This window comes from Oppia nitens, unplaced genomic scaffold (genome assembly GCF_028296485.1).
Source record: "Oppia nitens isolate AA-2021 unplaced genomic scaffold, nextdenovo-longstitch-racon4-pilon3 scaffold17_pilon_pilon_pilon, whole genome shotgun sequence".
Taxonomy (NCBI): domain Eukaryota; kingdom Metazoa; phylum Arthropoda; class Arachnida; order Sarcoptiformes; family Oppiidae; genus Oppia; species Oppia nitens.
In genome coordinates this window covers 155,012-168,023 of record NW_026533196.1, presented here as the reverse complement: position 1 = coordinate 168,023, position 13,012 = coordinate 155,012, and the positions used below count along the sequence as shown (strand labels likewise).

At 20.1% G+C, this 13,012-nt stretch overlaps 2 protein-coding genes across 3 annotated transcripts; both read left to right on the top strand.

Annotated features, from left to right (window-relative positions):
- Positions 1-3,842: 3,842 nt before the first annotated feature.
- LOC128965472 (protein spaetzle 5-like) lies at positions 3,843-5,227 on the top strand. Its single transcript, XM_054312178.1, has 4 exons — positions 3,843-3,961; positions 4,035-4,159; positions 4,693-4,923; positions 5,005-5,227. The coding sequence occupies exons 2-4, from the start codon at positions 4,044-4,046 to the stop codon at positions 5,225-5,227; spliced, it is 570 nt and encodes a 189-aa protein (XP_054168153.1). The 5' UTR covers positions 3,843-3,961; positions 4,035-4,043.
- Positions 5,228-5,906: 679 nt separating this feature from the next.
- On the top strand, positions 5,907-7,600 carry LOC128965430 (leucine-rich melanocyte differentiation-associated protein-like). 2 transcript variants are annotated; one of them, XM_054312126.1, is made up of 5 exons: positions 5,907-6,026; positions 6,095-6,322; positions 6,681-6,947; positions 7,327-7,411; positions 7,498-7,600. In XM_054312126.1, the coding sequence occupies exons 1-5, from the start codon at positions 5,958-5,960 to the stop codon at positions 7,575-7,577; spliced, it is 729 nt and encodes a 242-aa protein (XP_054168101.1). In that variant the 5' UTR covers positions 5,907-5,957; the 3' UTR covers positions 7,578-7,600. The 2 variants fall into 2 exon arrangements, with proteins under 2 accessions (XP_054168101.1, XP_054168102.1); XM_054312127.1 differs by having other exon boundaries at positions 7,327-7,438; positions 7,498-7,552.
- The last annotated feature ends 5,412 nt before the right edge of the window (positions 7,601-13,012 follow it).

Sequence of the window (13,012 nt, the reverse complement as noted above, 5' to 3'; positions counted from 1 at the left end):
ACTAAATACCAATATATAAGCGCAGTTACCAATGACCAGAGCCCCGAATGGGCCATTCATATACACTGTGACGTGATTAATAACCCTTCCAAATATACCGTTACTCTTAAATAGTCTTCTATTAGCAACCYATTCWYAAATTACGTCACAGTTCCCTATCAAACATACCCCGCATTGCATATTGCCAGGCATAGGGACTCAAATGTCTATGTTTACTTAATAGATTAAAATATTTTTAAATAACTAACAACACACAAAAAATTTTGTGTACAAGTTTACATATACATATAAACTATTTGAGTGTTTTTGTTTTTAAAATTTATATGAATCTAATTACTGATTAAAAATAAGTAAAAAAGTTAAAATAACGTTAAAACTCRTTTAAAATAACATTATTTTAATTAAAATATTAAACTAAAAAATTAAAAATTACCTATTTGTTGAAAAGAGTAATCATATTACAATTTAAATAGAAGTTTAAGATAGTTTAAGAAGTTAGTATAACAATAAATACTTATATATTATAAAGTTTTATTAATAATTTTTAAAATTTTAAATAAAAAATTTTTWAAAAATTCAATTTTATAATTAATATAACTAAATTTTTAACAAAAATTGAGCTAAATAATTAGTATTCAGTGAGTATTTGTATAAAAATAACATTAAAAAATAAAAATATATACCTATAAACTATAATCATTAAGTATTATTTAATAAATTAATTATTTTAAAAGTTAAAAATTTTTAATTTTTTAAATCAATTTACTAATATTTTAAATTCAATAACTGAATTACAATCTGATGAATAAACTATTTTTGAACATATAAAATTAATCAAAAATTTGCAAAATAAATTGAAATCAGATGCTTTAATAAAGTTTTTATTTTTTGTGTGTTGTTTTAAAAATGCAACGTTATTTATCCTTTCGTTCCAATACCAACTGGCGTCTCACTATGTCTGCACTACTTTACGGGCTATTGACGGGTAAACACTCATATATGCCCGTCACAAAATATTAACTTTATTATTTTTAAAAATATTCTATACTTATTGGAGGACCTAAATATAGTTTTAGTTTCAAAATCTAATAACACATATCTAATAATGTTTAAATGTTAATAAAAAAGGTGATGATAAGTTTTATAGAAACATTTTTATAATATAAATTAAATTTTATTAAAAATATACTTTAAGATAGAATCAGGATTTTTATAAAATAAAATGCTTTTATTGATTAGAAATTTTCATTAAAAAATATCAAAATTTTAAGTAACACTACAAATAATTTTATTGTTTTATAATTGGTTTGTTTCTATAGAAACTCTATAAAAGCAAAACAAAATTTATTKATAACTCAGTGATAAACAAATTGATATTTAGTATGCAATTAATAAATTCATTAAAATTGTATTGAATTTTATAAGTATTTCGTTAAAAAAATCAATTAAAACAAAATTTATAAAATGCTATCAAATTTATGACAAAAAGATCAATGAGTTGTTCCCTTTGGAGTCAAAACACTGACAGATCTTCCAGTTCTTTGTCGTCAACGGAAGTAATCATTTATATAAAGATTTTWAAAAAATTGTTATTAAATAAAAATAATTTAAAATAATAATATTTTTTAGGATTGTGATAAAGAATGTGAAAATTATATTAAATCTTTTTTAMAAACAATTGACAAAATTGTTTTCTATGGCGAAGATATTCCTCATGGATTTAGTCAAGATTTAGCTCAAGAATGTCTTATTTGGAGGAATAAGTTTGCGACAAAAGTTGATAAGTATTTATATTCACTAATATTATTGATATATATTATCTCATTTTTGACAATATATTCAATTTTCATTATAAATTCAATAATGCTTTTATGATTTTTTTTAAAGAATTGATGTTAATTTGAAAAAGCCGTCAAAATTGAAGTCATTATCGACTTCTGTTAAAGTAAATGAAAAAAATGATAATTTATTTTTTAAAGAAATAAAATTCAATTTTTATTTTATTTTTTAAATTGAATTTTTAAGGTCAATGTTAGTCCCGACACACAATCCAGAAGTATGTCAGAGAAATTAGTTATCAAACAAAAGCCAAAACTAGAATCACTTCTCAAAAGTAATGATCAGAAAGCAGTAAAACTTAATTTATTGGACAAACATTTCTCGAGAAATCAAACAAATCAAAGACCATTAATTCTTCCACCGATTCAAAGCAATCAACAAATGAAAAAATATGAAAAACAAACTAATTTTGTTGTTTCCATACATAACTGTCCCAATGAACCAAATGTGCCAATTGTTTCTAAAAGTAAGATTTAAAAACACATTATTGACTTCAATTTATTGGTCATTCATTTAGTAACTTAAAAAAATCTTAGTGTTACTAATTTTAAATACTGAATTAATTTATTATATAACAAGTATATATATACTATTTTTAAAAATATTTTAAAATTATTAATAAAAAAATGTTGAAATATTTAAATTTGTTTTTAAGATTCTAATAAAATATATTAATTATATGACAAATTGTTTAATAAAATGAATAATTAAAAAACAATAACAAATGTATATTTCTTACAGTTTTTCTAAAACCCGTTCCCGTGATATCCATAGAAAAACTGTTGTGCCGTCGATCACGTAATCAAGACATTAATGTTTCAAATTCTTCCGTAAATAACATTTTTCCCGATATTTATAATAATAATAATAATATGCAAAAAWTAAAAAGTTTACTTATTAAACAATAAATTAAGTTTTGTTCAGATATTAACATGTTTTGTAGTAATAAAATTTTAAATCTTTAAACCTTTAAAATTTTAGATTTTGTTTTTTTGTGTTTTTTTATAATATTCATCATTTTATTATTTATCTTATATATATACAGTATATAAAATCATAATATAATATTATTTGTATATAAAAAACTATATCTAAAATAAAATTATGTCAAAATCTACTAAATTTTTAACATCATTTTAAATTAGTTTACAAATTGTGACACAAATAATATATGAAATTGAAAAATTTTAATTAAGACAGAGAAAGTTGAATCTCTATTAAGATCCTGTTCCTTAACTGTTGATGTAATTTTAAAAATGAAATATAAATTATTATTTTTATAAATAAATATATATTTAAAAATTAATTTAGTGAGAAATCTAGTATAAGTTTGCCACAAATACATACATTAATAAAATAGATAAGTTTAAATACTTATAAACACTTAGAGCTCTAATTATAAGTTAAAATCTATTGACATAATCTTATTATGTCTTTAGGCAATATTTGACTTTTCAAAAAAGCATATATTGTATATATACTGTATATAATCTATAAACAAATGTGTGATATTATCATATAGTACTGTAAATATGTAAAATTACAAGTTTTCAAATCTTTAATATGAGGTGACCTTCATTTTTAAATGTCTTTAAATCCTTATTAATAAGTTGTTATTAATTATAAATCTTTTGGTACAATAATTCAATCATTATATTTGACGACACGACTCACTTGCAATCATTCGCTTATTATTATTATAAGTTTCCATTGATTTTTAACTTTTATTTAGCAACAGTTTATAGTAAAGTCTAAAAATTTATTGTTAATTATATATATATATATATATATATATATATATATATTTAATTTGTTGTATATATTGGTTTAATATAAAGCAATGATTAAAAAATGGTATGTACTGTTGTATTTTAAATGATAATTATATCAATATAATGTATGTATTTTTTAATTTAATATTCAGAATTTATATATAGTGATAATTATTAATTTAATATATATAAAAACATATGTAAATTGTGGTCCCGTCAGCAACAGTAGGACCCGAACCATTGTGTTTCCAACTAATAGTGATAATAATAATAATAATTTTGACAACAGAAGAAGAGACATTTTTGTTGACAATAGGAATCAAAAAACTGATTCAAATTCTAATTTAAGGGTATTTTTCTAATTTATTTTCGTTAAAAATATAGAAAAATAATATATAAAAAATAATTTTTCCATTTCTATAGGATTCTGAAATGAAATTAATTGAGAGGTCAAAGGTATTGCTGCCAAATCTCGATTCAAAGGGAAGGCCTACTTGTTTAACAAATCCTGACGACACGTATTGTGAAATTGTGCCAAATTATCCAAAGTATTTGTTATATTATTTAAATATTTACTAATAATATTAAATTATTATCTTTATTTTAGTAAAAATTTTAGTTATTTTTGTAATATTTAAATTTTTATATTAATAAGATAAAAAGTTAATCTAATATCTCTATGAATATATTATATTTTATAATTAGTCTTTTTAGTACATTTAATGAATTTTAATGAAACATTATTTTTATTTTTAATATTATTTGTTTATTTTATATTTTATTATGAAAATATTTTTAATTAATTTAGATTTATTAGCACATAAGTTAAATATAGTCAAAATACATTATGTCATATATTTACTGGAAAATAGTTACATGTTTTATTGATTAAATATAATTTATTAATAAATTAAAAATATTTCCTTATAAAACATTGATAATAATTTGTAAGACAGACCTTGAATAGTAAAAACTAAAATATATAATTGATATTAATTAATATTACTTTATAAATTTTTATTGTTTATTAAAAAGATATAATTAATATTTATAAAAAATTACATTATTTTTAAAAATTTAGTAAAACACTTAAACAGGAAATTGAATTTTCTCCGATTGAATTTCTGGAAATATTTGGCAATAAAATAGACGGAAGAAAATCTTATATCGACGACGACTTAAGTGAAGTACGAGTTTGTCGACGGATACCAAAAGTAATTTATCCACAAATGGCCAAAAATCAGGCCAACCAATGGATTTATGTGGTCAATGAAGTCGAGTACATACAGGCAGTTGTGGCCGAAATTTGCGAGTTTGTTGTTTTTCAAATATTTTTTAAATTTAAAACTAATTTTTAAATATACTATAAATAATTATATTTATATTTTTTTAGAAGCGATGGTAAATCATGTGCTTATTTAGATCAAAATTTGCCGCCCGGTATGTACTCCCGGTGTCGACAAAAGTATTCATATAAGCGATTACTAGCATTACATCCGACAGAGAAGAGGACCTATTCAGACAAATTCAAGTTTCCTTCGTGTTGTGCCTGTTATGTCAAAACCAATGACCTCCTCAGCAGATCTATTAAAACTAGTCGAAGAAAAAGACTATAATTTTTATATTTATTTTATTGATTCGCTCTAATTAATAAATTATATATATTTTTTATATTTAATCAATAATAAAATAATTTATAATTATCATTTCTATAGATTTTATTTGATGTATTTCTACAATAAATATATGCTGTAAATAATTTTTAATATTCAATACAAAAACTTTGGTATAAGTTAAAATTTAACATAACATTTAATTATCATATAATTAATTCTACTAAAGTATTTTTGATTAAAAACTGATTCAGTTTTTTTTTAAATATTTATATTTATAAAATATACTGTATATTACGGTAATTTTTAAATAATAAAATACATGTATTTAAAAATTAACATATAAGTAAATTTTTAAAAATTATTTTATATGCACAATAAACTTTGCACCAAATAATTACACATAAAAAATAAATAAATATCAAAAACTTCCTAAATTTTCAAACTATAATACATTCATTATTTTCTATACAATATTTGTCACTATTTTATCATTTTATTGAAGTGTTTAGCTTAATTTAATGGTGACAGTTATTTAAAGAAAATATTGATTGATATAATAATAAACTTTTCAAAGATAAATATGATATCATTGCTAATGACAACACTTATCAATATTTGAAAGTTGCAAATATGGTATAATTTTATCAAAGCAAATGTAATGAATATTATTAGAAAATTTTAGTAAATTGTGAACATTTGTATAAAAATATGACTAAATATTTTGTTTAAAATGTATTTATCTGGAAATTTGTGCAATAATTTAAATGAAAGTAATTGTCTTGTTTGGAGCAATAATCAGGTGCTTTATATTTTATACATCATATAAATTTTAATTTTATATTAAATTTTTAATTGTTTTTAATACAGTTGTCATACATAGGACAAGATGTAAAACAAATCCCATCACTAATCAGTAAGATTTACGGACCAAATGCTGTAAAATTGGATTTAAGTTTCAATATAATCGATACAATAGACGGAATTGAAGACTTCACTTGTCTTCGGGAACTAATACTTGACAATAATCTTCTCAATGATAATATTAAGTTTTCATTTAATCCATTACTTCATACACTTTCATTAAACAAAAATAAGGTATTTAGTGCACTATTTTTGTACTTTTATTTAATTATTATAATAAATTTCTTTTTACAAATTATGTTACAATCAGATTAAATATCATTTTATAAGTCTAAACTATAATTAAAGTTTACTTTATATTTAAAACAGTTTAAAATAATTATCTAAACAACGTTGTTATTTAACAATCAATTAAATTAATAATTAAATAATTAACTATTACAAGAAATTAAAAAATAATAAGATATTAATGATTTAAAAACATAATTTTAAATTTTTATAATACATTTTATTAACTAACTAAACATTGTATAATATCTATAATAGTAATTAATGTTTAATTAAAATAAATTAAATGATTATATAATTTTAGATAACAGATCTCGAAAGTCTATTAAATGAATTGTCAAATAAATGTCCAAATTTGACATTTTTGAGTTTATTGGGTAACAATGCCTGTCCGGACCAGTTGTCCAATTTAGACAAAGATGAAGAAGATTATGCCAGATATCGACGATATGTTATCTATAGATTGCCTTATTTAAAGTTTTTGGATTCATCTAAAGTGTCAAACATTGAGAGAAAAGATGCCAATGAAAGAGGAAAATATTTAAAGACAATCCGTCCAATCATTGATGAGGTTTACTATTCAAATACATTACAATATTTAAACTAATTTGTCATTTCATTCATTTACTATAAATCATATTTTAATAATAATTTTTTCATTAATCTATTTTTATAAATGAATGAAATAATTTACAAATAGTATGCAATTATTTAACATATTAATTTCAATCATGATCAATTTCTTAATACATTTTTAGCTATAAAACGAGTGCCAAACTATTTTGTAATATAGATTGATTGTATGATATACCGCTATATAATTTATTATTTGGTATTTTTTATCTAAATGTAATAAAAACTAAACGTCAATAACTTATGACAAATAACTTTTAATTGATGTGTTTTTGTTTAAATTAATATAATTATAGTAAATGTCGTGTTATTTATAGTTTGACGACAATTGCGAGAGACGTGTTGTGCGACAAATATTTACTCCTCTGCCGACTGAAGATAATTCAAGCGGAAGTCATAGCGGTTAGCAAATCCATCGTTAAAATCTCTGTAATAATATTTTATTGTAATATAAAGTATATTTTGTATTATTTTTATGTGACATACAGGTGCTTACGGACGACTTAAGCACAGGTATACAGGAAAACACTCTGAAGGCAATCGATTCATCAGAAATCATGAATTGTGATTCACATCAATAATAATAATAATATTATTTTTTTTACACAAATTATATTTTATATTAACTTTAAAATATTAAATCCAATATTATGATTATTGAATGCGCTAATTATAATATCGTATAAATTAATACAGTAATATACTTATAAATTTATGATAAAGTGAATACAAAATTAATTTTTTAAAACCTAATTAATATTTCATAATTTTATGTTATAACTTTGTGATTAGTGAGTATTAAAATTTTTAATAATTATTAAAATCATATAAATGACATTTAAGCAGTCATAAAATTAATTTCATATTTAAATATTTATTAGATAAATGCCTAATGGATTAAATCAATATATATATATGTTTTATACTTTTATTTAATAAAACTAATACTTAGAAGTTAAATTAATTGCCATAATTTTATAAATTAAAAATCATCAGTATCATAATATAAGTATTATAATTTTAATTTTTTAAAGCAATTAATTTTATTTTTGGGATTTATATGATTATGGTAATATGATTATATATTTGTCATATATAAATCAGGTTCAAGCAATCGGGTATGGGGTATACCCCCTAAGATCGAAATTTTTGGAATTTTACCCCCAGATTTTTTTACCAAATTGAAAAAATTGTGGCTTAAAAATTTATGAAAAAAATTCAAGTAAAAATTAATAAAATAGTTAAAATCACGTAAAAATTGATCTAAATATAAAAGTATTTTAATTTAATTATTAAACTAATAAATAAAAAATTGATTATTTGTTGAAACTCCTTGATTTGAAAAAAATGTCGTTTAAAAAAATGCTATAAAAGTTGACACCTCACCCATTACCCCTCCCCCAGATTTTTGTCAATTGATCCCCTCCAGTACCAAACACTGATATAAAACTACCGTAACAATGTTTGCCTATTTTATACTGTATCATAATGTACAGTATATGATACAAAAACATTTACGCTAACTTTATTTACTGTTAGTTAGTAAAAAAATTATATTATAAGTATTTATGTCTAAATAAATAAATGTAACCATCTATTAAAATAACACAATTGTTTAATACTTTATCAACTTTTTCACATAATAATACTGTACTAATCCCAAATACATTAATATTTAATTAAAATTTATTGTATATTATATATACTGAATATTAAAATAAATTTATATCCATTTGTAATTGTTTATAGTATAAACTTTATACTGTATTTCATATAATCTTTGCTATAAACTTAATAATAGTATAGAATCTAAAATATAAATATTATTTTTTATTTTTTAAAATTAATTAAAACCCATTTGAATCAATCAATCTCTAACAATGTTATAAAATAAATAGTGGTTCTTATACTAAATAATTAGTATAATATTAAGTATCGTTAAATATAATTATTCAATTAATTTCGGTCATTAATTATACAAATCTCAACTAATGGTCATATAATGTTTAAACTAAATTAAACATTTATAACAATAAATTAGTTTCTATTTTTTATTTAATTTTTATAAAAAAAATCTTTTGAAAGTATCAACAAATTACTAAAAATAATAACACTAATGCATTTACAGTATTACTGATATTATTATTATTTAGTTTTATTTATTACTAAAAATGTCATGAATTAGATAAAAATATATATTTATTTGTTGCCTTCACTCATAACTCTAAATATACTGTACTTTAGGGTATTAGTAGACTATTAATGATTATATAAATTTATACTTTCAGTATATCACGACCTATTGATGAATAATGTTATACAAAATTATTGTATTATTGTATAACTAATAACTGAGACAACAATTCAGATTCTCTTGTCTAGCAATTCATGTCATAAACAGAGTCTCATTAAAAATGTTTTCAATTTCTTAGAATTGTCTGAATAATGATATCATATATATATATATATAGTACAGTATATTGTGTTGTGTTGGGTGAGTGAGTGAGTGAGTGAGTGAGTGAATTGCAATTATTAGTTAAATATACAAAATTATAGTTTGTTTCAAATTGTTTTCAATATTTTGTCAAATTGCTATATTTGCAAAAAAATTAAATCAACAAAATATAATAATAATAATAATAATAATAATAATAATAATAATAATAATAATAATAATAATAATAATAATAATAATAATAMTAATAATAATTTTCCTGAAATAAGTATTACATATATTTAGTTTGTTTGCTATTTTATTAAAAATAATTAGTTTCTATAAAAGTTTTTGATGCCGTTATTAAAATAGATAAATAAATTTAGAGATAAATAAAGCAAAATTATGATGAAATTTATAATTAATTTTGGTACGAAATGAATTACTAATACATTTGATTATATAATAGTTACACAATTATTGAGTAAATACTACATAAAAGTATATAAAATAGTATTTGTTGTATGAATTGATCATTTAGAGGATATACACTTTAGATCCAAGTTTACATTATTATTATTACATTAGAACTTATATTAAACACATTAAAATAAGGATTATAATTATGTATATCAGGATTAAATCATATAAATAAATTATAAAACTATAATTAAATGTATATTTTTCACGAACACCTGAAATTGGTGTAATTTTTAGCATATTTTATGAATGGATTTATTTTGTAATACTAAATCATTCGATACCATACATGACTAAAATTGAGTTTATAAAAGTAAATTATAATTTAATATTTAATTTGGATAAGGATTTGGTATGGAAATGGTTTCTAGCATTCTCAACTGGTTTAAATATTAAATTTATATTTTTGTAAAATAAATTATTTTGAAGATAATCAATAATTGAAATAATCATAATATTAAATATTAAATTATAATTTACTTTTATCATATATAAATAAATATTTATCTAAAAATTAAACATTATTATATTTATTTTAATTACGACTATTTGCTATAAAATTTTAATTAATAACAATACACTAATTATAACTATTTTCAATAATTCTAATCTTACAGTAATAGTATAAATAGTATTTTAAGGATTATAAAAATGACAAAAATAAACTAATAATAAGTAGAGAACTCAGTTAAATGCAATATATTATCATTTAATTCAATTCATTTAAAGAGTTACTGTAAATATCATCATTTATGTGTTTTTCATACATCAACTCTATATAATTTATATAATATAAATATAAAAATTAGTTAATTCATAATATTGTAAAATTAAATAATTGATCTGATAGTCATTTAAGATATATTTGTTTTTAATATTTGTTATCTATTTAGTAACCCTTTAATTTATTAATTATCTATTTTAATTCATAGATTTTAAATTTTACAAATAATATTTAAAATAATTTTTAAAAATATTTAAATTTATTTTCTAAGATCATTAATTTGATGTTTATAGTAATAATATAAAATTTAATATAACTAAAATCTGTGATGTAATTGAATGCACTTTTTAGTAAAATAGTGATCAATATTATGGATATACAGTAAGTGGTCTGACGTGAGATTATGTCATTGTATAATAAATTACATTTTGTAGAGTATATTGTATTAGACTATGTGTTGTGCAGGTGTTAGGCATAGTATAAGGATTGAGGAAATGGGTTTAAATGACGATTTGCTTTGATTTCAATTGATTGTCAATTTTAATTTATTTTAATAAATCAGTCCTCAGGTTTCACCGTTGAAATAATGTTACGTCAATTATAAGTCAAAAGTTTTACCATGGTTACTAGTGATGATACCAGTGCTTGCTTTTGTGCAGCACTTGTAACACATCTAACAGTTCCCAAAAACAAATTTTTTTTATTTATTTCAGTACTTAATGTATGACATAATTATAATTAAAATATTGCGGTAAACATTATCAAAAATAATTTACAAAATATACAATCAAATGTTCGTTTTTAAATCATACAATAAAAGATTATTTTGAAAATATCACAAATATTGCATAAATATTATTTCACTCTATTAAATAGCTAAATAATTATAGTAAACATATAGAGTAAAATAATTATAATAAATATTAAATAAATTTTACATTTTCTATAAAGACTGAAAATGTTTAAAAATTAAACATTAATTTAGTTTAAAAACTAATTATTTTTCTAAATTTAAAAAATATTAACATTCATTAAATTATTATTTTTTTTAATAATAAATTTATTATATTTTTTTAGTAAATCTTTTTATCATTATTTTTACTTTACAGAATAAATTCGTATAAATATATTTATTTATATAAAACATGAAAAATGCATTTTTAATACTGGATTTACTTAGTATTATATTAGTCTCAATATTTGCTATTGTGATAACTCATTGCTATATTACATGTGTAAAGTATATGAAAAGTGACGTATTTTTAAAGCATTTTCAAAAATGTGTTAAAACGGTAATCACTGTTTGAGCAAACTCTCAAAAATATGCTTTTATATGATAACCTCAGAGAGATTGTAATACATTGCAAGAGATTGACTGAAAGCGAAAACTGTTGTTCACAGGAATCGCATCCCTCTCCACATCTCAACATCACATTTACTACACATTTCAATATTATTATTATTTCACATGATTTTATTATTATATATGCTTTGAGTTTGTATTCATACAAGTTGTTTGCTTTTTTCAAGCATTAGATGAGATTTGGCTTAAAATTCAATGATTTTTTTTTTATAAATAAGTCTTTTGAAATAAGTGTTTATAAACTTATGTCATATGTATATGCTATCAATGAAAATCTCAATTTTAGTCAATTGAATGCTTGTTTAGATACATACACTTTTAATTTATAAGAGCATTAGTAAATGCAAAATATCCATTCAAATGAATAATAATCATAACAATCAATCATTATTTTGTGATTAATTTGTATCATATTTATAGAGTCCAATGTGCAATGTTTGTCATTTTATATAACCATTTATTTATCAGTGATTTTGTTTGTATCAGATTATGTCACATTGCACTCATTAATATTTATCAAATCATGTAATTTACTGTAAAAATTATAATAATAATTAAAATACAACAGTAGTGTCAAATAACGTTTGAATTTTTTTGGGTAAAAATGGTTTTTTAACACATTTTTATGTGTTAGTAAATCCTCAGTAAATTAATAATTGTTATCATCAATAAAATCTAATTTCGTCAAAACCAGGTTTGTTATCAATTTATGTATTATAAATGCTTCACATATTATTTGATATTAGTTTTATTAATCTGTTTTTAGTTATATTATATGAAATATTTAATTATTATAGTTAAATCTGTTTTAAAAATTTTATAGCATTATATAAAAATATTAATAATTTAAAAAAAATAAAACAAATTGAGATATTAGCATAAAATGGATATTTCTTATCAATGATTTGATTAATAAGTGTTAAATTCTTAAACATATCATATTTATGATTAATATAAATTATATATTCATAGATCTATGAATATATAATTATATATAAATGT